This window comes from Periophthalmus magnuspinnatus, chromosome 9 (genome assembly GCF_009829125.3).
Source record: "Periophthalmus magnuspinnatus isolate fPerMag1 chromosome 9, fPerMag1.2.pri, whole genome shotgun sequence".
NCBI classification, from domain to species: Eukaryota; Metazoa; Chordata; class Actinopteri; order Gobiiformes; family Gobiidae; genus Periophthalmus; species Periophthalmus magnuspinnatus.
In genome coordinates, this window is record NC_047134.1 from 32,709,953 (window position 1) to 32,735,138 (window position 25,186).

Consider the following 25,186-nt stretch of genomic DNA (forward strand, 5'->3'; position numbering starts at 1 on the left):
GCTCACATTTACTGTGTTTTCAATAGATGCGCACAAGTAGTCACAAATAGTAAGAAATAGTGTTTGGTTCAGTTGATAATACCAAAGTCTCTTCTGCTGGTTAGATGCCCATCCATCTCCCTCTCCTCACTCAGTGTGCTCTGGTCCGAGCTTTGTTTTTCACAGAAAACAAACTAAAACTAGGACACTCGCATCAAAGACTGGGCAGTTTGAAACTTTCACGCTCTGTCAAAATAGATTTCTGTAACTAAGGGGAAAATCTACCGAATCTAATGGTTGCTATGGTAGAGCTGAGTACTGTTAAAAAGAACTAGTGCGTAAACTAGACCATAATATGTTTTTTGATACCAGTTTCATGCATATTTGAGTAATCCTGTATTATCCTGCATTTAAGACTTGAGTCCTCAGAAAAGGTATGTTTTCACCTACCCCCTATCCCTACCCATCCATTAATTTTCTTCTGCTCATCTGGGGCTGGGTCGTGGGGACTCCCAGACTTCCCTCACCCCAGCTTCCCCCGTCCTCCAGCTCCTCCGGTGGGACCTCAAAGCGTTCCCAGGCCAGCGAAGAGACATAGTCCCTCCAGCAGCCTCCTCCCGGAGGGACATGCCCGAAACATCTCCCTTGGGAGGTGTCCAGAAGGCATTCTGAGCAGATGCCTGAGCCACCTCAGCTGGCTCCTCTCGACGTATAGGAGCAGTGGCTCTACTCCGAGCTCCTCCCATGTGACTGAGCTCCTCACCCTATCACTAAGGTAGTGCCCAGAAACCCTGTGGAGGAAACCCATTTCGGCTGCTTGTATCCATGATCTTACCCTTTCGGTCATTACCCAGAGCTCATGACCATAGGTAAATCAAGAGCTTTGCCTTTCAACTCAGCTCCTTTTTAACAACAGACAGCGACCGCATCACACCATCTGCACCACGGATCAGTGCATGCTGCACCAATCCGCCTGTCAATCTCACGCTCCATCCTTCCCTCACTCGTGAACAAGACCCGAGAGACTTGAACTCCTCCACTTGAGGCAGGGTCGCACCCAGGGGAGGGGGTCCAGTTTGGGAACCCCCTCCGGCCCCTGGCTGTGCCTAGAAACTCTATCCATAAATATAATGAGCAGAACCGGTGACAAAGGGCAGCCCTGGCGGAGTCCAACATGCACCGGGAACAGGTCTGACTGCCGACAATGTGAACACAGCTCCTTCTCCGGTCATACAGGGACTGGACTGACATTAGTAAAGGACCCCATACTCCCAGAGCACCCCCCCAAAGGACATCTCAAGGGACACGGTCGAATGCCTTCTCCAGATTCACAAAACACATGTGGACTGGTTGGGAAAACTCCCATGAACCCTTGAGGACCCGATGGAGAGTATAGAGCTGGTCCAGTGTTCCACAACCAGGAAGAAAACCACACTGCTCCTCCTGAATCCGAGATTTGACTATCGGTTGGATTCTCCTCTCCAGTACCCTGGAAGAGACCTTACCGGGAAGACTGTGGAGTGTGATTTCCCGATAATTGGAACACACCCTCCGGTTTCCCTCTTCTTATATAGAGGGACCACCACCCCGGTCCACCAGTCCAGTGGTACTGTTCCTGACTGCCACACGATGTTGTAGAGACCTGTCAGCCAAGACAGCCCCACAACATCCAGAGACTTGAGGTACCCGAGACTGATCTCATCCACCCCCGGAGCTGGTTGGTAAAGCACTGCGCCCCCTCCTGAGGTGTCAGATGGTTTGCCAGAATATCTTTGAGGCTGTCCGATAGTTCTCCTCCATGGCCTCTCTGAACTCCTCCCAACCCCAAGTCGATCATTGACCTCCGACCTAGGGTATCCTGGTGCCATGTGCACCCTTGTGCTCAAACATGGTGTTTGTTATGGACAAACTGTGACTAGCACCATTAACAAAACACTGCTCGGGTTCAGATCACTCCAGGTGTCACTGTTGTTACCTACATGGGCACTGAAGTCCCCCAGGAGAATAGAGTCCTCGGAGTCCCCGGTCGGTGCACTGTCTAGTACCCCTCCCAGGGACTCCAAGAAGGCCAGGTACTCTGCACTGCTGTTCGGCTGTAGGCCGACACAACAGTGAGAGACCTGTCCCCGACCCGAAAGTGCAGGGACGCGACCCTCTTGTTCAACGTGGTGAACTCCAACACGTGGCGGCTGAGCTGTGGGGCAGTGAGCAAGCCCACATCAGCTTGCCACTGCTTCCCCCGGAGTCCAGCCCCTCTCAAGGAGTGCCCCTACCAGGGGCCTGAAGCCCCCGACAACATAGCTCCCAGGATCATTCGGGTGCTCAAACCCCTCCATCACATTAAGGTGGGGGTTCAGGGAGGGATAGGTCCACAGCCCTGTATTTACAAAAAAGTCAAAAAATCAGACTCTAGATCATTTATGTAGGAATCAAAAATGTCGCAATATTGTTGTTTACAAGAAGATCATTTTAAATGGTTTGTTATAATTTAATATTAAATTGAAAAAAAAGCATTAAATGTCTTTTTTAATAGTACCCAATAAAACTAATATAATATGGAATTCTATAAAGTTGTCTGCAGTAATCTCTTTATCTAATGTAATTTTCCCTCCCCAGTGAACGTGCTCCCTCCGAGGCTGTATGTGAACGGCTCTGTCCTGGTTCCACTGGGCGGGCCGGTGCCTCTGTCTCCATCTCTACTGAGGATATCTGACGAGGACAGCGCTCCCCGCCTTCTGCACTTTGAACTGCAGTCCGCCCCCTCAAACGGACAGCTGTATCTACGCACGGGAGAGGAGAGAGAGCTGAAGCCAGGAGACAGGTTCAGCCCAGAACAGCTCGGAGCAGGACAAGTCGTGTTCAAACATCAACAGGACAAATCCAGGTGGGAACAATGAAAAGTTGATTTGAACAGATAGACTTGGTGCTTAGATCTCGACAGGTGGTGATGTGGGTGGCTGTGTATGGGTATATTATATTATAGAGGGGAGTATTACATTTTTATGAGATAACATAACATATTTAGATCACGATGTTACCTTTTATTGTTTTGAAAATGCTATATTCGCAAAAAACAATATATTTACATGTTTTGTAAGTTTCACCTTCATTTTTCATGCTCTGAGTCTCCCCTTGCTTTGCGCCCGGCGTTAAGTCACTCCTCATTCAGGGAGCTATCGCAACACAATTGGCATGCGCTTTGCTAATTAAACTCCTGCATCCGGTTTGTGAAGTTGTAGTGTAGTAAAGTGGATTTTGCATAATAAAATTTTGACCTGCCTCTCTCCTCAGTTTGAACGTATATGGATTTTGGAATGCTGTGATATCAAATGAACACAATCTGCTTCCATATAGGTATATTATACGTTTTATCGATGAAGGCCAAGCAGTTGAAAAAGCAATTTAAACAGAATAAAATGGCCTGAATCTTTAGCTTCACATTTTAAATAGAGCAAAGGAAAGAAAAGTCCAATGTTTTTTTTTCATCCCTCTTTGCCAATCCAACAACTATCACAACTCTATTACCTCAAATTCCCATATCTGCTTTTTTTATCCTACTTTTAAACGGCGCACTCCCCCTCTCCACAGATGCTCAATTTGGCGCTCGCTCAAAGCTTCGTCCAATCACATCGCTCGTATTAAGCTCATTACTCACTGCTGACTCTCTGTGAAGTGGCGAACAGCCCAAAATTAACCACCAACCTGTCTCACTGCCCGGTCCCCCAGAATAAAATTAATCTAGATGATGAATTAGGATTAAATTTGAAGATTATGTGTGCGTTTTGGAAATTAGTTGCAAAGTCAACTGTTTTGGATAGCAGATATTACTTGTCTTATAGGAATATGCTGTAAAAGGATGCAATTATTCAGGCTCCCTAACAGTGACACGTCCCCCTCTTGCTGACAGTTTTTATAATGGGAAAAGTTTAAAAGTCTATGAAGTTATGGCTATGGGAAAAAGACTATAAAAGATTATAATGCAAAAGTGTAGCGCTGCTGTTTTGAATGTACAATTATATGGGGTGAAGGGCATGGCAAACAGATAAGCGCGTAACTGGTTCATGAGAAAGATGAATGTTAAAGAGGGGGGATGATGCAAAATCGAATTTTTGGAGCTGTCTTCTAATATGCAAAAGCATGAAACAAAACTGTACACAGCAACTTGACAAACCTGATGCAATGTGCTGTAGTTTCATTAGCGAGATGCATGCAGATTATAAAGGGGGAGTGACTTAAGGCAGAGAGCAAAAGAAGAGAGGACAAAAATGAAAATGATAAGACATGTTAATAAGTTGTTTTCGGAATTTTCAAAACAATAAAAAGTAACATATTGAGGTTGATAAAGACATTATCCAAATCTACAAATGTTGAACCCAATCATTTTTGTCTTATTATTCTTATCTTGCTGCATAATGCTCTATCTACTGACAATAATCACATATGAGTTAATGAATTATATTACCACTTTTTGACTAGTTATAGTGGAAAAAAAACTTAGTTGAGAAATCTGTTTTAAGTTTGTGTGTAAAAATCCCAGTTTAATCTATTAAGTAACTCTCATCATTATTACACACTTGTCCTTCTTCAGCTCAAAAAACTGAAAAAATGTGATCTTTTTTCAATCATATTTCTTGTTCCTGGTAGGAGTGGAGAGTTTGGTGTTCGAGCCGCAGATCCACAGCTCTTTTCAGACACGGAGAAAGTCCAAGTCCAGGCCGTGTCCATGCAGGTGAGCTCAAACAACAACACGCGACACTAAAGCTTTAAATACAAGATTCATTACATTCATTTTTTGCCATTTTTTTGCATGAAATCAAGACACTGTTTTATTTATTACTTATTATAAAAAGTACTGTTTGCCTAACCTCGATTATTCACTGCTTAACCTTTTCTGATCTGTTACCTGTTTGTCTCCATGGAGATGACATTCCTTTGCCTAAAATGACACAAGTAGGTGACGCTACCAGGCCAAGTCTGTGGAGAAACAAACCCACGACTAGTGCGGCTCTATTGTTTCATCTCTCGGCTGAATAGACAAGCATGGGTCTTATAATCAGTTGCGGTTTAATCCCAGCTCTGACCAATTCATACACTTGATGTGTCCGTGGGCAAGACACTTCACCTAGCTTACCTGTGTGAATATGTTACCGATAGAGATTGGACAGGCAGGCTCTGGGCAGTGATTGCAGTGGTTCTGGACATTTTCACACCAATTACCGCAAAATACTTGGCTTTCCGAGTATCACCAGGTATAAATAAGACCAGGTCTAAGCTAGGGCTAAATCAGGAGGAGAAAAACGTGGTTTGAACAACAGAGGGTTTGAGAACTACTGACCTAAAGCGAGATTGAGTGCATTATCCATTCATCCAGAAAAACTGTGTACCATCAGTGGGACCATGCCACCAACAAAATTGTGTCTTCTCCTGCCTCTAGGATGACTTTTCAGAGCTTTTAATCATGTTATAGTTGTTTCTCCTTCTCATTTTCCTTCTCAAAGTTATATTTAGATTGATTGATGCACGTTTGAGTAATCCTGTATTCAAGACATCATTGCTCCTATCTACTGTTTTCACCACCACAAGTACACACCCACTTCTCTGTACCTACTTTGTTCTTCAATTGTATTTTCTTAATCTGTGATACATGTTGGACTGCAGCGTCGTATAAGCATTTTAGCAAAAATTTAAAAAAATCCACGATGGCTCCTACTGGGTCTGCAATTTTCCAGTATGGAAATCAGCAGATATGCTATTTACATTTTTTAGATTAATATTGTCAAAAATAACATAATGATCCAGGTGTCATAGATTATACCTTGCATAGTTAGCAGACAAAAGCACAATATGCCCTCTTTAAATGCTGCTCAAAGTACACAGGTATTGAGGCACAGAGTTGCACTAGCGTCTGCAGCAGTAGAGTTTAGTGCTCCGTCAGCGCTCTGTCGTAGGGGGTATGGGATAATTGTTGATTGAAGACAGGGCCCTCTCTGTATAATGGACCCAGGATTAAAGATGGGACACGCCGATAAACCCTAACACTGGGGTTCTTTCACAGCTGCAATGACAAAAGGGCACAGCGTAGTCACACATCCATCCATTGCAAATAAGTGAAAATTGATAGCTGCCCAATGAGTATTTCATTTGAAATATATATATATACATTTTTAATTGACACTACAAAACACCTCTTCAGTTGCCTTCTGGTGAAATATTGCTTGAAAAAAGTCGAAAGTAAACGTTATGAGAAGATCTTTACATAAGCATTTCTAGGCAAGGCAAGAATGATTCCATGTTAATAGAAAGTTAAAACCATACTTTGGAACATTCTCCATAAAGATAGATATGTTTTATGCTATACTGTAGAATATTATATCCAAAGGCATAGTATTTCCATTGAAAAGAGCAGGAGGCCAAATAAGAGTCTAGTTTGTGGAGATGCAAGCCTGCTCACAGTAATGACGCATAGCAAAAGAGAAATAAACTGTCAACTGGACAAAACGTTGTAGGAGTGAAAACATTTTGCTGCTCATCCAAGCCACGTCTTCAGTTCTGGTCAGACAACTGGTGGACACTGCCTTATATCTACCTGAAGGGAGGAACTAACTACACTGAAACTCAAACCCCTATTTAGGGTCTATTGTGCTACCCTAAGTGTGCACTGTGCCTGAGTCCTACTTAGCATAGTCATTCAAGTCATTAATGAGTGGTTTCACATGTATTAGCATTCTGGCTAGCCCTATTGTTCTCTTTGTTCTGCTTTGGGTCTGAGGATAGAGTTATGTAGGGAATAGATGATGTCTGAGGCCCCCATTCCTGTTCAAGGAACAATTGTCTTTACTAACAAAAATTGCTTGTTTAACTCCCCTCTCAAACCACTGAAGAAGTGAACTAAACTAAAGCAGCAGCTTGAATGAGCAGCGAAACGTCTTCACTTCTACCATGTTTTGTCCAATTTATTTATTTATATATCTTAATTTATACAGGGGGACCCTGTGAGAGCACTTGGGCTCTCTTCTTCATGGGCACCCTGTTTAAAACACAATACAACCTGAAAACTATCAAACTATCAAAAACCAATAAGTCCATATAAAATGTCAAGAACAAGTGCAGTTGTGTATATAAACATTCGTTATCAGATTATTAAATTGCAACTGTGTCACCAACGTGGCCAGTTTTGTTTTTCCTTGAAGTGTATTCCATTTTTGTGAAGCAAAACAGGTAAAAGCCTCTTTCCCACCTCAGCTCTGATGCAGCCCATCCTTAGAGATGTGCAGTCATGTAATCTGGTGTTAAACGTTTCGGTATCAATGAATAACAAGCAGGTGAGGTATTCTGGCAGTTTTTAAAGTGGTCCCTTATAGATAAACTTCATACAGTTCTGTTCTCTTCTAACAGATAGTGATGGTCAACCCACTTTTTATAGAGAATACAGTGATGAGTTACAAACCTATCACCTGTAATGAAACGAAGGGCTGAGTGAAATAGTGGATCCAATGGTTTTAAAGCAGAGGCTGAAGTCTGCGTGTACAGCAGATCCCCATAATCCAAAACGAATAGGAAGGTTCCTTGCAGAAATACTGCAAGCAATTGACAGATTTTATTTTTCTTTTGCTATGGATCAGACCTGGACACTGAGGGATTACACAGAAGTAAAGATGCATGTTTTTCTATATTTTTCAGTGGAATAAACACATCCAAATTGGAAAAAAACATACTTTCATTTTAGTCTATTTTATGGCAAAAAGTTGCATACTGTATATTTAAATATGAATGAAAAAAATATTAGCCAACTACTTTCATTTGAACCACTTCTTTTCACTTGTATGGTATGACTTTAAAATAACTCTATACTAATAGAAAGTTGAGTATGAATCTGACTGCTCTGCTTTCATCTGAATCTCATAATACACTGAAATTGATGCCAACCTTACGATACCTCATAATAACCCTGGAATGACCCCACACTGATGTTGCTAGCCCCTCATATACACAGACTACAAACCGACACCACAGTCCTGTCTGCTGCCTGGTGTTTCAGGTTTAAAGGAGAGTGAGTTATTCTGGGAGTCAGACAGGCGGACGTCTCTCTGTGGGGCAAATCCAGGGAAAACAAAAGGCTTTTCTTAACATGACTTCTTTATGTGGCACGATAAACCCGTCTGGACCTGCCCAGACTGAGGAGGGAGACAAGACACACAAACACTCAGCACACTGACACGCAGGTCAGTGGAGTTTAAACATGTACAAATTAAGGCTCAGCTGGACTGGAGGTGAATACTGAATAGCAGCTGCTTTTTATTTTCTAAAGGTTATTTGGATATAGTAGTGTGTTTTTTTTAGATGTGGTATTTTACTTCTGTGGGGTATTAACTGCTAACACATAACATATTTAGATCACCATGTTACCTTTTATTGTATTCAAAATGTCAAATTTGCTGATATAAATTTCACTTTCGTTTTTGGTTCTCTGAGTCTCCCCTCTGTGCTAAGTCGCTCCCCCTTCAGAGCACTATCACGACACAATCAACACGCATCCCACTAATGAAACTACTGCACATCGCACCAGGTTTGTCAAGTTGCTGGGTACAGTTTTGTATCATGTTTTTGTATATTTTTGGGAAATTTTTGAGTGGGAGCATGGATGGTGGGCTGAGTATTGCATACAATCTTACAGCTAAGAGAGATCACTAAATTACAGAAACATGCATGGATGGCATCTAAAACCATTTTATGCATGTTTTTGATGAGAGAATATGATAGAAAACTCCAAAAATCTACTTTACATAATACTCCCTCTTTAATGTTTTAAGTTAGAAAACAGAATCTGAACCAGAGTAAAAATTCACTTATTAGGAACTTGCTTCCCAAAGTAGGAATAAAACCAGAGCTAGATTAAGGATACCTTCACACTTGTAGACCACTTAAAAACTGGACTAAATCCAGAACTAAACTTAAAGATGGTATGTATCGTACCTTTGCTTCCTAGATACAAGGTGAAAATGTTCAAATCAAACATGCAGTTACAGATAACACTTATAACATTGATTTATTCTTATTTACAAAAACATTGGGCATGAAAACCAAATGAGCCTCACATGAATCTCTCATTTTGGTTTCTACGACTAAAACCAGATGGATAAAACCTAAAAAGACTCTCTGATCTGAATCATCACTCGCAATCATCTAAACCCCAGCACCTACAGCCAATCATGAATCAGTGCTAGTGCAGCCTTTGCAGCTCAGAGAGTGAATTCTGGAGGTTCTGAGCTTTCACAGGAAGCATGGCCTGTCCGTATACTGAGAATGGGCAAAACGTGTATGTCTCATCTATATACTGGTTAAGACGGTAGTTCAGTTGTGATTCTAGTTTATTTTTTTAAACCAACAAGAATCCAGGCTACATACCCTGCGTTAGAACTGGGATCAAACTAGGACTACATCATGACTAAACCAAAACTGATCTATGGGGCTATAACAGACCTACGCAAACATTAAAAAAAGAAACAGCTAAAACAAATAAGACCAAATCTGAACTGAGAACATAGCCAGAACTAAATGAGAAGTAAACCAGGACTAAATTGGGACTTAACAAGAACTAAACCGACACTATAGCAACCATAAATAAACTATGATTACGCCACAGTCATATACAGGATTAAACCAGCACAGAGTTCTCCAGGTAAACATTTTGCCAGAACAGCGTTGTCACACTCAAATAGCCCAGTTGTCAAGAGTTTTTTCTTTGTAAGATGCTTTGTCCTTGTGGTTTGTTGTCGTTGGCTCCGCTCCAGCTGAACAAAGGGATTCGGAGAGGTGCCTGGCTCTGGTCCACATTCATCAAACTCTACCTCTTTACTGTGCAACACCGCAGCCAATTCTCCAACATGCTTTATCCCAAAATCGAAGTGTGGCTCTGGGAATGTGCACGGAAATATTCATTTGTCTTGCACTGGTTCCTGCTGGCGGTTGGAGCCTAGCCCTGCGACATTAGGGCGACATGATGAGACTTTGGCTTTAATGAGTAGCTCCAAAATGACAGTTCTTCAGATAGATCAAGTTATATTGATGTGTTATTGATGTTAGCGCTGTAATATCAATCTGAATCATCATAGTGAAGCAATAACATCCTTTAGATTATGTGGCCATCACTAGAATTACGTGCCACAGTGGCTGTAGCGGAAACTGTTGTTGTGTCCTGAGGCAAGACACTTCACCCACATTGTCTAATATGAATGGGGTGTGTGTTGGTGTTGGTCAGAGAGGCTGATGGTGCAGATTGGCAGCCTTGCTTCTGTCACTCTACCCCAGGACAGCTGTGACTGCAGTAGTTGCTTACCACAACCAAATGTGGAGTGGATGAATAATACACTGTAAAGCACTTTGGGCGTAAATCCAAGGCACTATTACTAAAAAGGTGGCAGGTGTCAGACCTTCCACCGAAAAGTTGCATGTTTTAAAATGAGGTGATTTGATATACTAGTCTATGGCGATACAGAACCAAAGTTAATTTAAGGTGTTCAAAAGTTTTAAAACCCTTGATAATACATTATAAAGGACCTATAAAATGACTAAGGGTTTTATTCAAAATCACTTATTTTTAGGTTCTACCATATTATAACATTCTCTCCTCAAAAACAATCTGAAGAGGTTTTAGAAGTCATCCATTTATGTTTCACTAATATAGCGATCTCTCAGCCCACAAGCCTAAGTCATCCACGCTCCCACATGACAATTCTCCATAAATATACAAAAACATGATACAAAACTTAATACAACAACTTGGCAAGCTAGATGCGATGTGCAGTAGTTGTATTAGCGGGATTGTGTCGTGATAGTGCTCTGAAGGAGGATTTACTTAGTGTGGAGAACAAAGATTCAGGGGAGATTCAGAGCGTCGAAAATGAAAGTGAAATTAACCTAAAACCTGTTAATACGTTGTTTTCGGTGTGTAGCTTTTTCAGAACAATAAACATGGTGATCTAATCGTGTAATGTTTTAGCAATTAATACCCCCTCCTTTAAGAAATGCATTTCATATAAACACGTATCACCATTAGCTCCTCTTATCCCCCCGTTATGTCTAAGTCAAACTTGTGGATTTGTGTGGAATCAAAAGCTAAGTGTTTGAGAGATACTTTGGATGTGTCAGAGCATTCTCACAGTGGCCCTGAGAAAAGACTGCTCTCTGCCACTGACTAACAGGAATTTTGTATTCAAACACTAAAGCCTCCTGTGGGATCTTGTTGGTTTGTTTTCTAAACTCCAGCTTGAACCTTGGCCTCAGTAAATGCCAGTGTGTCTCTGAAGGATCACATTTTACTTGTTCAACTGAAGGATTTTACATAGACTGGCCTCATGTAGGAAATGAATCCGTGCTATGATAACGGATCAAATTAAAATACATTTCTTCGTTAAAGGTGCCATATTATGCAAAATTTACTCTTGTGAGCTTTTAGTCCTGTTAGCTCATCAAAAACATACTCAGAATTGTGTATTGTTTCATTCACATGGTTGAATAATCCGTTATTATTAATATGTCGACATCTCCGAAGCTCAAAATTCTCTGCTCCACCTTGTGATGTCATGAAGCGGTAGTTTTCATGTTAACAGCTACTTTTTACCTTCTGTTTAATAAATATTGCGTTATACATGTGTGAATGAAACAAAGTGATTTTTCACAAAGAAACAACACTAACAGATCAGGAAATAGCAGAATATGGACCCTTTAAAGGTTTTATATTTTACTAAATGTTTTGAGCGTTTTTTTGAGCAGCCATCTTTCAATATTGTTTCCTCATCCAAACATACCTGGAGTTGTGTTTTGTTTCATTCATAATTCTATTAAATTTGGATATGGCTGAGACTAGCAATGTCTAAATAAGAAAGTACCCTCACATTGGGACTTGGACAAGGTACTGAACCAATGGCAAAGACAGGAACATAATAGGACTAAACCAACCTTATGGGAGACTTGTCATGCAAAGTCCTCTTTTTTGAGGTGTTATTTAACCATGTTACCTAAAATAGTATTTTGATTGATCCATGCGTGTTTGAGTAATCCTGTATTGTCTTGCATTCAAGGCTTTAGCACTCAGAAAATGTCTATTTTCACCTACTCTTTATCTCGTCTCAATGCTCTGAACTCGTACTTCTATTATTAAAGGTCCCATGTTACGCAGTTTTCTGATCAAAGTTATAATGTTGTTTCCTCATCACAAACATACCTGGGGTCATGTTTTGTTTCATTCACACATGTTTAACACACAAACTGTGCATATTTAGGGTGAATTCTTCTCTTAATAATTTCAGATTTCCAATTTATATTAAACAAAATGTAAAAGGTAGTTGTTAACTTGAAAACTACCACTTCATAACATCACAAGGTTTGAGATATAGACAAACTAATAATAAAGAGTTACTCAAACATGTGTGAAAGAAAGAAGACAAAACTGCAGGTATGTTTATGAGGAGGTAACAAGAATATAACTTATAGAGTCAATTTTGCATAACATAGGACCTTTAAGCTGTATTAGATCAATTTTGCAGTTTACCACAATCAAAATGGAAAAATACATGTTGCGTTAATATTGAAAACCAGAAAAAGCATAATATGTCTTCTTTAAACAATGTTAATCAAAATGACCCAAAATAAAACTTCAGCACTATACTTTTCCCTTTCTATTGTTCAGCATAGGTCACTTGAGTCCTCTCTTTCCCTCTCTCTCTCCTCTGAATCCAGGCCAGAACATTTGGACCAGCTTCACGCTCTTTCTCTCTTTCCGTGATGGACTGCTTTGTGCTTTCTCCTACCATCTCCTCAAACAAATGTCCCCCAAATCGTAGACCCCACCAGCAGTAGAGCCATCCGGGTGACGTTTCTCTGGCCCGGAGCCTTCAGTGCTGTGTCTTGTCTGTTATTCTTTTGTTGTCAGTCGATCCCACACGGCTGCAAGGAAACTGATGCATTGACATTGGAAGAGTTAGAGCAGGACGTAGGGGAAGAAAAACTGCCAATACAATGACCCAGAATGGCCCAAGCTCAGACGCAGGTTCAGAATATAAAAACTTACTTTGAAACTGCTGTCACTTTTTAAAGGACAAATATTATGCAGTTTTTGTATTGTTATTGGTCTTTAAAGGTGTTGTGCCTTATTTTTGCTGTCTAAAAAATGCGAAAAACAGAGCTAGTCCATTTTAAACGGTTTGCAGTGGTCAAAAGTCTTTCCTTATTCATTCTAAGCATCCTAATTGTGCAACACTGCAGAGAATTGTCATGATGCTAACCTGCACATCCTGATTATCTGACAATAAAATCCTTTCTAATTAGATGGAAATGGCACACAGAGGACTTATTTTGACCTAAAGAGCTGGTTATACGTCATATATGTACTGAGGCATAACAAATTTTGCTCAAATACATGGGAAGAAATTGGGTACAGGGCCGTCAAGCGTGCTCGCAAACTCCTTGCTTTTGCATCTCACGTTTTAGAATGTAAAATAATGTGTATATGTATAGAATCAGATAATATCTTCCAGCTTGGGGTGCTTTCCATACTTGAATATACTGTAGTTAATTCAGAAGCAGAGAGAAAAAAAAAGTTTAGCTAAGAACGAACATGACACAAAAAACCTGGGAAAACTGCATATTTTCTGTTGCTCAGAGACAAAGAAGTTTTTTTTTTTTTAATAGAGGATTACAGAAACCAGCATGAATGAAGCTTAATACAACACTAGGTATGGTTTGATGAGGGAACAATGTTATAGTTATAGTTATATAGTTATAATGTTGTTTCCTCATCACAAACATACCTGAAATTTTGTTTTGTTTCATTTACTCATGTTTAACACACAAATCCTGCAATTTTCGTGTGAGTTCTTCTCTCAGGAAGTGCAGAAAGTGCTGTGTTTTGTAACTCCATACACCTTCACTAGAATAATTTGAATAATTTCAGCCCTGGAATTGCCAATTTCTCCTGAACAAAAGGTAAAAAGTAGCTGTTAACTTGAAAACTATGGCTTCATGACATCACAAGGTGGAACGGAACATTTAGAGCTTTGGAGATGTAAACAGACTAATAATAAAGGGTTACTCAAACATGTGTGAATGAAACAAAAGACAGCTCCAGGTATAGCGAGGAGGTAACGGCAGTCTAACGTGGCTTCAAGCTCACAAGAGTCAGTTCTGTGTAATATGGGACTTTTAAGGCAGTAAAGACGCAAGATAGATTTACATTGTTAAAGTAATGCGTCACTCTGGGAAAATGCATGTTTTCAAAGTCACGGGCAGAATCTGAATTGAAATTGGACAAGGTAATGTCACAACCTCAATAAATGAGGAAAGAAATGGGGTCCTGTAATTTATTCCACTAATAATCTGAGGAGAGGAACAGTGACTTCAGGGTGACACTGACATTTACATACCAAATGAAAGCACGAGGTCAACAGTGGCTCAAACTGGTCACTGTCCAACATGACTGAGAGTAAAGTTGCACTGCCTGCCTGGACGACTGGTGGATTATACAGATATAAGGCCACATATTATTATCATCATTGTGGTATCAGAATTGGTATCGAGTCTATTGCTTAGTATTGTTTATTTATTTATTTATTTTAATATCTATGCCATGCTGAGGTACATTCCTGGCAAAGCAATACATCTTCAGGGAGACAAGCAGGTGGCAGAAAACTTGCACCTTTTCATTATTAGCCTTATTCATTCACTGGTTGAGGTGAGAGATTCCTGTTGCCCTGGGGCTGACTGACAGAGACATGGCTCCCATTCTGCACTACCATCAATATATTCCTGCAGGTGTCTTATCCAGTGACACAGCCAAATACACTAAGGCAGGGAGCTAACCAACCCTCAGCAAATAGTGGCTCAATGCAATATTTATAACAGTGTTTTCTCTTGCGATGTTGACAATATAATTTGTATTTTGCAATACCTCTGTTGCTTCATATATTTTTCATAACACTAAGCTACATCAGGTTTTATTTGATGCACAGTATTGTATGAGTGTGTTAAGCCATTTAACATTATAAGTATATATAGTATAATAGTATAGTATAATGTGTTAATATAACATAAGTATACTGAATGTGTTAATATAACATAAGTATACTGAATGTGTTAATATAACATAAGTATACTGAATGTGCACCACCATCCACCTTGCTTAGTATGAAAGTGGTGGTGTGTGCGTGATTGGCAGCCTCGCTTCTATCAGTCCCAGGGCAGCTGTGGCCACATTAGTAACTTTCTATCACCGAGTGTGGATTGAATTAATCGAATTAATGACAACAATGCAGCATTTTGAGAGGCTTTGTCGTCTGTAAACCCTTTTACAAGTGTAAGGCATCATTATTATTATTATGAAATAATTTTGATAATACATTTGAACAATAATTATTTCAATTTGTTATGCAAATGTATCCATGGCTTTCAGAATGATGAAAAATTAGAACTGTTGCCATAGCAAAATGTTAAATCTGTTGAATGGGAAAATGTCTTCAAAAATATTGTATTGGAACAGTGCTTGCATTGGCAAGCACTGTTCCAATACTTGCCAATGCAAAGCCCCATTGGTGCTGCAGTGTTAAATTGAGATAGGCGGAGGTATAAAGTCTATTGTAAATATGAATTTTTCATGATGTGGTTGTAACTAGTTGCTAACAAAATATGTGCATTTTTTATTTTAGATATTTCTCTTGAAAATAGCATCACTTTCAGTTCTAGAGTTTATCTTCCTTTCTTTATCTTAGAGAGGGACATCAACCATCAAAATATATACACACTACCATGGATATGTGTGTCCCTCAGTTGTCCAGGTCTCATCCATCACAAAAGGAAAATAAAATCTGTCAACTGGACAAAAAGTTGTAAGAATGAAGATGTTTCACTGCTCATCAAAGCTGCGTCTTCAGTTCTGGTCAGATTACTGGTGAACATTGCCTTATATCTACCTGAAGGGAGGAGCTAACTACACTGAAACTCAAAACCTATTATCTATAGTTTCAGTTTGTAGGCTAGGTCTATTGTGCTAGCCTAAGTGTGCACTGTGCCTGAGTCCTACTTAGCATAGTCATTTAAGCCACTAATGAGTGATTTCACACCTATTAGCATCCTGGCTAGCCCTATTGTTCTCTTTATTTTCTTTGTTTTGCACTGGGTCTGAAGATAGAGTTATAGATAGGGGATAGGTGATGTCTGAGGCTCTAATTCCTGTTCAAGGAAGGATTGTCTTTCCTAACAAAAATTGCTCTCAAACCATTTCTTTTCTTTGGCTAAGATCTGTACTTCACTATCTTCAGTCTGCTGTACATCTCTATCTCAAAGCCATTAACTACTCCTTTGAAGTCCTGAGGAGCTCTTGTGACGGTGTTGGTACATTCATTTATGGCGTGGCTGTTTAGTTTCTCTAATGTAACACTCACTGCACTCTTCACTGCACTGAATGGAGTAGACTACATTGCTTTGTTTATGGCTCAGGGTTTTGTCCTTTGGGTGAATCGGGTTCTATCTTAAAGTGTTTGTAACATTTGAAATAGACCGGAATCTCATACTGTCTGAAATTTCTCTGAAACTTTTCAGACACACCCGCTGTGTAAGGAATAGTTACACCTTTCCTTCTAGGTTCAAATTCACTGTTGTCTAGTTTTTTAGCTCTCTTAAGTCTATTGAAGGCTCACTTTGGATGGCCACGGGTAGAGGACTTTCTCCACGTGTTGTTCTTCCTTCACTGTTCCCTCTGTGTTTGTGGGCACCACTTGAGCTCTGTGTTGTAGAGTACAGATCACTCAAGAGTTTGTGCTGCAGTGGATGGTGTGAATCAAACAGCAGGTATTGGTCAGTGTGTGTGGGCTTCCTGAAGACTTCTGCCTGGAGACACTGGTCCTCTCCTATTGTTACTGCACAATCTAAGAGGCCAGTTTGTTCTCTTTGGTCTCTTCCCATGTGAACTTGATTTTTGGATGCACAGCATTAATATGTACAGTAAAGAGTTCCAGATATTGATTTTGGTCCAGTTGTCAACCACGTATCGACACCAGTGCATGGGTGAAGTGCCTGGAAATGAGGCCAATGCATCTTGTTCAAATGGGTCCATATACAAGTTAGCCATAATAGGAGAGACCACAGCCACAGCCGTGGATTTGCCTGTAGAAGTTAGCTCTGAACTGGAAATAGGTGGTATTTAAAGAAATTTCCAGCAGTTTGCAGATTTGGTGTGGTGATACTTTACTTCTCTCTTTTAGCTTAGTATCTTGCAGTATTCTCCTTTTTGCTGCATTTACTGCTCCTCTGGACCCCAGTCTGCCATGCATTTCCATCTCAAAGCCACTAGCAACCCCTTTGAAGATAGTGAGGTACAGATCTTAGCCACAGAAGATAAATGGTTTGAGAGGGGGTTAAAGAAGCAATTTTTGTTAGGAAACACAATCCATCTTTGAACAGGAATGGAGGCCTGAGACATCATCTATCTATAACTCCATCCTCAGACCCAAATCAAAACAAAGAAAACAAAGAGAACTACTAATAGGGCTAGCCAGGATGCTAATAGTAGGACTAAGGCACAGTGCACACTTAGACCTAGCCTACAAACAGAATCTGTAGACAAAAGGTTTTGAGTTTCAGTGTAGTTAGCTTCTCTCTTCAGGCTGTGTCCACCAGTAATCTGAAGAAGCGGTGAAACGTCTTCACTTCTACAATGTTTTGTCCAGTTGACAGATTTTATTTTTCTTTTGTGACTTCCATGGATATTTACATTCTAAATTCTCACTCATTTATAAGAATCTTGAGCGTTATCAGAACAAGTATAAGACCACATGGACTAGTATACACCCATGGACCACTATGGGACCTACTTGGACCACTGAGGGATTACACAGATATAAGCCACATGGGAATATAAAAGAAAGTATCGGAATCAGTATTGAGTATCGAGCCTGTAATTATTGTCACAACATTAACAGACATGTAATATATCATGTTAACTTCCCCCTGTTCTTCTTGTTCCCAGCCCCCACAGATCCTGACCCTCTCTCCTCTGGTGGTAGAAGGTCCCAGAGCCGCGGTGCCTCTCTCTAAATCCATCCTCCACGTCGAAGACCCTGACAACATTGCCGACGTGCTGGTGATGGTGCTGGAACCTCCCCAACATGGCCGCCTCACCCGTCTTCATGGCGACCGCGCCTTAAATCGGTTCAAACTGGATGAACTCTCGCAGCAGCAGGTCCAATACGTGCACGACGGATCGGACTCGGCCCACGACAAAGCACTTCTGCAGATCAACGACGGACACAACTACAAAAATGTGCTACTGCGGATAGACATACACCAGAAGGTAAACTATTAAGTGTTTTGTTGTCTGAGAATCAGGAAGTACGTGGTTAGCATGCTAGTTGTTTTAGCTTTACTATAATGGCAAAACTCATCTCTGGTCTCTGAAAGTTGTAAAAAGAGCTTATAAACTCATCGCGGTGTATAGTTATAGTTAGGGTTAGGCCTGTGATAATATATTTCTGAAGTGAATATAGATGATAAACGAAACCATAAAGCAGAATTATACCCCCTAAAGTATTGTACATGTTTAAAAATAACACTTTAGTAGCTAATTTGTATCGATAATAAGTCATAAGTCACAATGCAACCTTCTACCGATTAAATTTCATCGTAATACAGAAAAATAACCAAAAATTTACCCACTAGTGCAAAAAATACCCGTGATAATTATTGACCGGCAAAAATAATTGTTCAATCTGTCATGTATTTAATGATAAGTCGTGACAGGCCTAATTAGAGTGCACAGATATTTGGGTTTAGCAGCTCTTAACCCTCTGATGCATGAATTACGAAAGCCTTGGTCAAGATTTTTTTTCTGAAGTGTTTTATTCTTCTCAGGACATGAAACAACATTGTGAACTGCCTGTAAAAAAATGAATTAACTTGTGTTCTATTGTAAATATACAAACACATGTTTCTTTTTATGCTTTGAAAAACATTTCAACAATTTTTGGAGAAATTTCAACAATGTTTAGGTGCAATGTTTAGGCCTGAATAAGAAAACCAGAGGACATTTACTTGCAGTTACACCGACTGACCACTGAATTAACCCCAATGGAGTGTGGCAGCAGAGAGCACTCTAGAGGCTCATATGCAGTTTCACCATTTAAACCAATGCATTAAAGAGAAAGTTATGTTTTAGTAGCTGTCCACTGCGGTGACCGCTATGCACCAGAGGGTTAAGGTGAAAATAAATTTGCTCTAATTCTTAACTGTTTTATTGTCAGAGAATTAGAAAGTACAGTTTTAGCATGCTAGTTGTTGTTAGCATTGCCAGAAAGTAGTGAAAAGTGCTTGTAAACTCATTGCAATGAAAAATTAAGATGCTCAAAACCTATAAAGTAAGTGAGGAATAACTTTGGACCACTGCAAACCATTTAAAATGAAATAATTCTGTGTTTCATCTTTTTAAAACCAGCCACAGTTGACTTCAGATTAAACGATTGAATCGTGGCCCTCAATCTGCTCCAATAGCCTCTCTGATCACTAGACAAGGTGGATGTTGTGTTTAAGGACATAAGAGCAGGATTCAAACTGTTATAACCATCAGTGGAAGTGAAGGAGTATACCGGTTATAGCTAAAACCTCATGGTGATGTGGGAGAGAGAGAGTATTTATAGAAATGTCTTGAGAGGTAGGCTGTGATTGGCTGAAAAAATAGATCTAAAACAGGTCCAGAGCCAGAACTTTAAACCAGATCTAATATACAAAATTGACTTTTCAGAGCTTTTAACCATGTTATAGTTGCTTCCCACCACCACCAGTTACCGAACCAAAGTTGTATTTGGAGTGACATGTGAGCAATCTTAAATCGTTTATTTTTACAACGCCATATTGCCGATGGACCCCAGTTTTCATGCCCACTGCTCTTTGCTTACTTCAATGTCCAATTTAATTTACTTAATCAGTGATACACGTAGGAATCGGCAGCATCACATAATCATTTTAGTACAACCCCAATTCCAATGAAAAAAATAAAAGAATACAATGATTTGCAAATCCTTTTCAACCTATATTGAATGAATAAACTACAAAGACATGCTATTTAATGTTCCAACTGATACATTTTTATACAAATATTCACTCATTTTCATTTTGATGCCTGCAACACGTTCCAATAAAGCTGGGACAGGGGCAACAAAAGAATGGGAAAGCTGAGGAATGCTTAAAATACACCTGTTTGGAACATTCCGCAGGTGAACAGGTTAATTGGAAACAGGCGAGGTATAAAAGGAGCATCCCTGAAGGGCTCAGCCATTCACAAACAAGGATGGGGCGAGGTTCACCACTCTGTGAACAACTGCATGAGCGAATAGTCCAACAGTCAAAGAACAACGTTTCTCAACGTGTAAGGAATTTAGGGATTTCATCATCTACGGTCCATAATATCAAAAGATTCAGAGAATCTGGAGAAATCTCTGCACATAAGCGCAAGACTGAAAACCAACACTGAATGCCTATGACAGACATGAATGTGTAAAGGATATTACCACATGGGTTTAGGAACACTTCAGGAAACCATTGTCAGTTAACACAATTCGTCACTACATCTCCAAGTGCAAGTTAAAACTGTACCATGCAAAGTGAAAGCCATATATTAACAACACAGGAAAGCCGGTGGGCCCAGAAAAAACGGTGGCATTTCCAGGCCTGAGCTCACCTGAGATGGCCTGATGCAAAATGGAAAAGTATGCTGTGGTCTGACGAGTCCACATTTCAAATTATTTTTGGAAATCATGAACGTTGTGTCCTGCGGCCAAAGAGGAAAAGGACCATCCGGATTGTTATCAGCGCAAAGTTCAAAAGCTAGCATCTATGATGGTATGGGGGTGTGTTAGTCCCCAGGGCATGGGTAACTTGCACTTCTGTGAAGGCACCATTAATGCTGAAAGGTACATACAGGTTTTGGAGCAACATATGCTGCCGTCCAAGCAACGTCTTTTTCAGCAAGACAATGCCAAGCCACATTCTGCACATGTTACAACAGTATGGCTTCGTAGTAAAAGAGTGCAGATACTAGACTGGCCTGCCTGCAGTCTGTCTCCCATCGAAAATGTGTGGCACATTATGAAGCTCAAAATATGACAACGGAGACCCTGGACTGCTGAGCAACTGAAGTTGTACATTCAACAAGAATGGGAAAGGATTCCTCCTGCAAAGCTTCAACAATTAGTGTCCCCAGTTCCCAAAGGCTCATTGATTGTTTTTAAAAGGAAAGATGATGTAACACAGTGGTAAACATGCCCCTGTCCAGCTTTATTGGAACGTGTTGCATACATCAAATTGAAAGTGAATGAATATTTGCATAAAAACAATAAAGTTTATCAGTTTGAACATTAAATATCATGTCTTAGTAGTTAATTCAGTTCAATATAGGTTGACAAGGATTTGCAAATCATTGTATTCTGCATTTTTTTAAGTTTTACACAGCATCTCAACATCATTGGAATTGAGTTGTATAACTGGAAAAAAAAATCCTTGAGTCTCTAGCATGACCTGCAACTCTCCATCGGAGGTGCCGACAATTGCACAGCTCTTTGTTGTGGCAGCGTTTACGGTGACGTCTGATGCCAATGGGCACCGCAGTTTTCTGTGGCAGAAGTCGGTGTCGTCTTAGATGAATATTGTCATTTAAAATGTGCAAATTATAATATAATATCCACGGGTGTCATAGATTATAACTATACAGCAGACAGAAGCACAAAATGTCTTCTGACTCAAGTGGAAGAAATGTTTGGTCTATTAGTATTCATAGTTCTGCACCTCAAAAATGACAGATTTAAAAGCTGTTATTTTACACCATTACGGACAATACAGCTTATTTTCCTTCCATATATTGCCCAATTTGATGTCAGCCCAGCTTTATGATATAAGAAACCTTTTTATCTGTCAGTCATTCTCATTCACTGTATAAAGCAGGTACAAGTAAGGAATTTAGCAGTACTGAACCGGATCGAAGTGTATAATTTTACTTCCTGATTCAACAAGGACAGCAGGTATGACATACTTAGAGGTAATTCCACTGTTACCTAGCAACCATAATGTTAACAAGGTTTAAAACTTGTCTAAATTGCACAAGAGTTATGATTAGACTAATAAAAATAAATAACCCATTTATTTTGTTAAATCAGTAATTAAACTGCCAGAAAAATACATTGCTAAATTGTCCCTGCACTGTCACTTAGCTGATGTAAAACTATGATAAATATTGACTGTGGGTAGGACCCTACCAAACCAAGTTATGATTAACAAAACATGAAAACTGTCATATACACATTAATAGGTCTAATCTTTCTTATTCAGCAACAGCTGCCCTGGGTCTAAATGATAGAAACATGGCTGCCAATCAGCACCAACAGACTCTCTTGTCACAAACAGTCAGACTTTCACACATGCAAGGAGGGTGTTGTGTCTTGCTCAAGGACACAAATGTGGCCCGGATTCTAACTGACATCGCCATCATGTATTTAAATGGATGACATGGTAGATAGATGGTTCAGAGGCAGAGATCCCAGGAGTAAACCAGAGCTTGAAGCACAAAACACTTGCTAGATAAGGCATACCAGAATTAGTCTATTGGTATTCAAAATGGTTTCTTTGCAAAGACTCATTTAAAAGCTGTTATTTTATTCCATTACAGACTATACGGCTTGTTTTTGTTCCATTTATTGCACAATTTGAAGTCATTCAAAGCCACTTTATGATAGAATTTACAATGTTCATATGCAACTATTGTGAAAATATAATCTGTCAGTCATTCCCATTCAGTATATAAAGCTGTTACCAGATTGAGCCACTTAGTAGTTCGTTTTTTATCTTTAATGAGTCTTTGAAGTCATTTAATCAACCCTCTACAGCTCAAATCTAATCGTAGAACAGAAAAATCACAAAACAATCCCCATTAGTACCAAGAAAAAGTCCCCACGATAAATATTGATCCCTTAAAATTATTGTTTCATCTAACATATATTGAAAGTCGATTATCATGACATGCCTAAACTAGGATTAAACCAGAACTCAACCAGAAGAAAACAGGGACTAAACCAGAGAAAATCTAGGACGCGATCAAACCTTTACAAGAACCACTCCAAGACAACACTATAGGACTAAACCTGCGCTAAACCACAATAAATGCCGGTTGCCAGTATTCTATAAGCCTAACAAGATTAAACCAAGACTAAACCCAGTCCAAACCAAGTCCTACTAGAGGCAAGTCAGAGAAACAAAACCAAGGACTTAAACTAAAACTAAACCAGGACCAAACCAAAATTCACACCTACATTATCAAACACTACTTTTTGTTTGCTGCTCTTTTCACTGTGTAAAACTGCTACTTTTGTGTTATTTCTAGTGTGCTGGTGCAGTGTATTGATTTGCAGAAGGCTGCGGAGAAGGGTCCAGAGTCCAGGGTCCACTCACTGCTCAAACCTAAAAACAAACCACCAAATGCTGGGTGTATTTCTGTATCTTGCCCATAGTGCTTTTCATTGACAAAGTGTCCCACCTGTTCAGAGGGGCATAGTGATTCACAGCCTCTCTAATATAACCAGAATATAACTAGTTTAGTTTTCAAAGAACTTAGATCACCTTGTTAGCTTTTATTGTTTTGAAATTGCTATATTCACATGTTACATATTACATACATACACATATATTACAGTGTATACATGTTTAATAAGTGTCAGTTTGACGCTCCTTTTGCTCCCCATACTCCCCCTTCAGAGTGGGATCACAACACAATTAGTGTGCATCCTGCTAATGAAACTACTGCACATCGCGTCAGGTTTGTGAAGTTGTAGTGTAGTGTTTTGTATTATGCTTTTGTATATTTATGGGAAATTGCTGTTTGGGAGCATGGGTGATGTAGACTTGTGGGCCAAGTCTTTGACAGGATTGTACTCTGAACCTTAAAGAGGGTTTGAATAGGGCCCGGGAGAGATCGGAAAATTACTCAAAAATGCATGGATGACATCTAAAACCTTTTCAGGCATATTTTTGAACGTTATAACATGATAGAAAGCTCTTAAAAGTGAATTATTCATAATATCTACATATTTTAAGGCATTTACAATGTCCAAGCTTCTCACTGTAGATATTAGCTCAACTTAACTTAAGTTTTTTGAGGTTAATAGTTTAGTGGAAGATGAACGTATAGGTATTTTAACCTAACTTAACTAATAGCAATATTTGAAAAAAGAAAAAACTAAACAACAAACTGGTTGGCTACTTTTACTTGATGATTTGCAAAATAAAAAATGCACTATGCTACCTGTTTAAGCTTTTCTACCTTGCATTTATTCAATTGCAAGTGTTTTATTGATCTAAAAAAATGTAGAAAAACATTGTTACCGTGACCAGGGTCACGTCTCCACAGATCTGACCTGTAACCTGCCCTGATAGCATATCTTGCTTGTCTTCATAGAAATAGATGTGTTTAATACCATGATAAGGCACATTCAAAAGCAATAAGATCTCCATGTTACAAGTATCTGGCACATCCTTTTTTGATTTTTTTTTTTTCATTAAAACATAAAGCTTTTTGTGAGATTTTGATTAAAAGACTAAATTAAACAAAACTGAAAATTCTTATAAAAAATAACACTGGGTTAAACTAGGATTAAACCAAAACTAAACCAGATCTTGATTAATTCACTGTGACATGTTTTTTAGCAGCCCCAAGAAATGTCAACACAAAATGGCCACGATGATGGTAATTCTGACCCAGCCTTGTACTTCACATCCCTATGGCCACCTATGTTAATTATCGTTTCCATGGTAACTGCTTTGCTCAATTTATGTTCATTTTTGGCCCTGGACAGAACACAGTGTGGAGATTAGTTTGGGGAATTTGGGCTCTTGTTTTTCTGTCAACAAGTTCAAGTTGGGAATATTCTCAGAAAGATAAACCTAATAAACATCTTCTTTTTTTTTTTTTTATGTCCCAGTCTCACTTCGGCTGCTTCTTTTTCCTTTCTTGTTAATTGTAACCTTTAGCAAAATCATTATATTTAAGTATATATTTTGAGGTTGATTTATTATTGTCCTCACATTTGATTAAACTAGAGCTTTGCACTTTATTTGTGACTGACGGGAACCTTATAGCCAGAGATAAACTAGACTAAACTAGGACGAAACTAACTCCTGTGAA

General features: G+C 39.5%; 1 protein-coding gene across 1 annotated transcript in view; it reads left to right on the plus strand.

Annotated features, from left to right (window-relative positions):
- The window catches only part of fras1 (Fraser extracellular matrix complex subunit 1), a 263,378-nt gene that overhangs the window by 155,164 nt on the left and 83,028 nt on the right, over positions 1 to 25,186 (plus strand). The window contains exons 27-29 of the mRNA XM_055224440.1: positions 2,596 to 2,863; positions 4,624 to 4,708; positions 17,996 to 18,319. Coding sequence (XP_055080415.1) covers positions 2,596 to 2,863; positions 4,624 to 4,708; positions 17,996 to 18,319 — 677 coding nt within the window. The remainder of the gene's footprint in view (positions 1 to 2,595; positions 2,864 to 4,623; positions 4,709 to 17,995; positions 18,320 to 25,186) is intronic.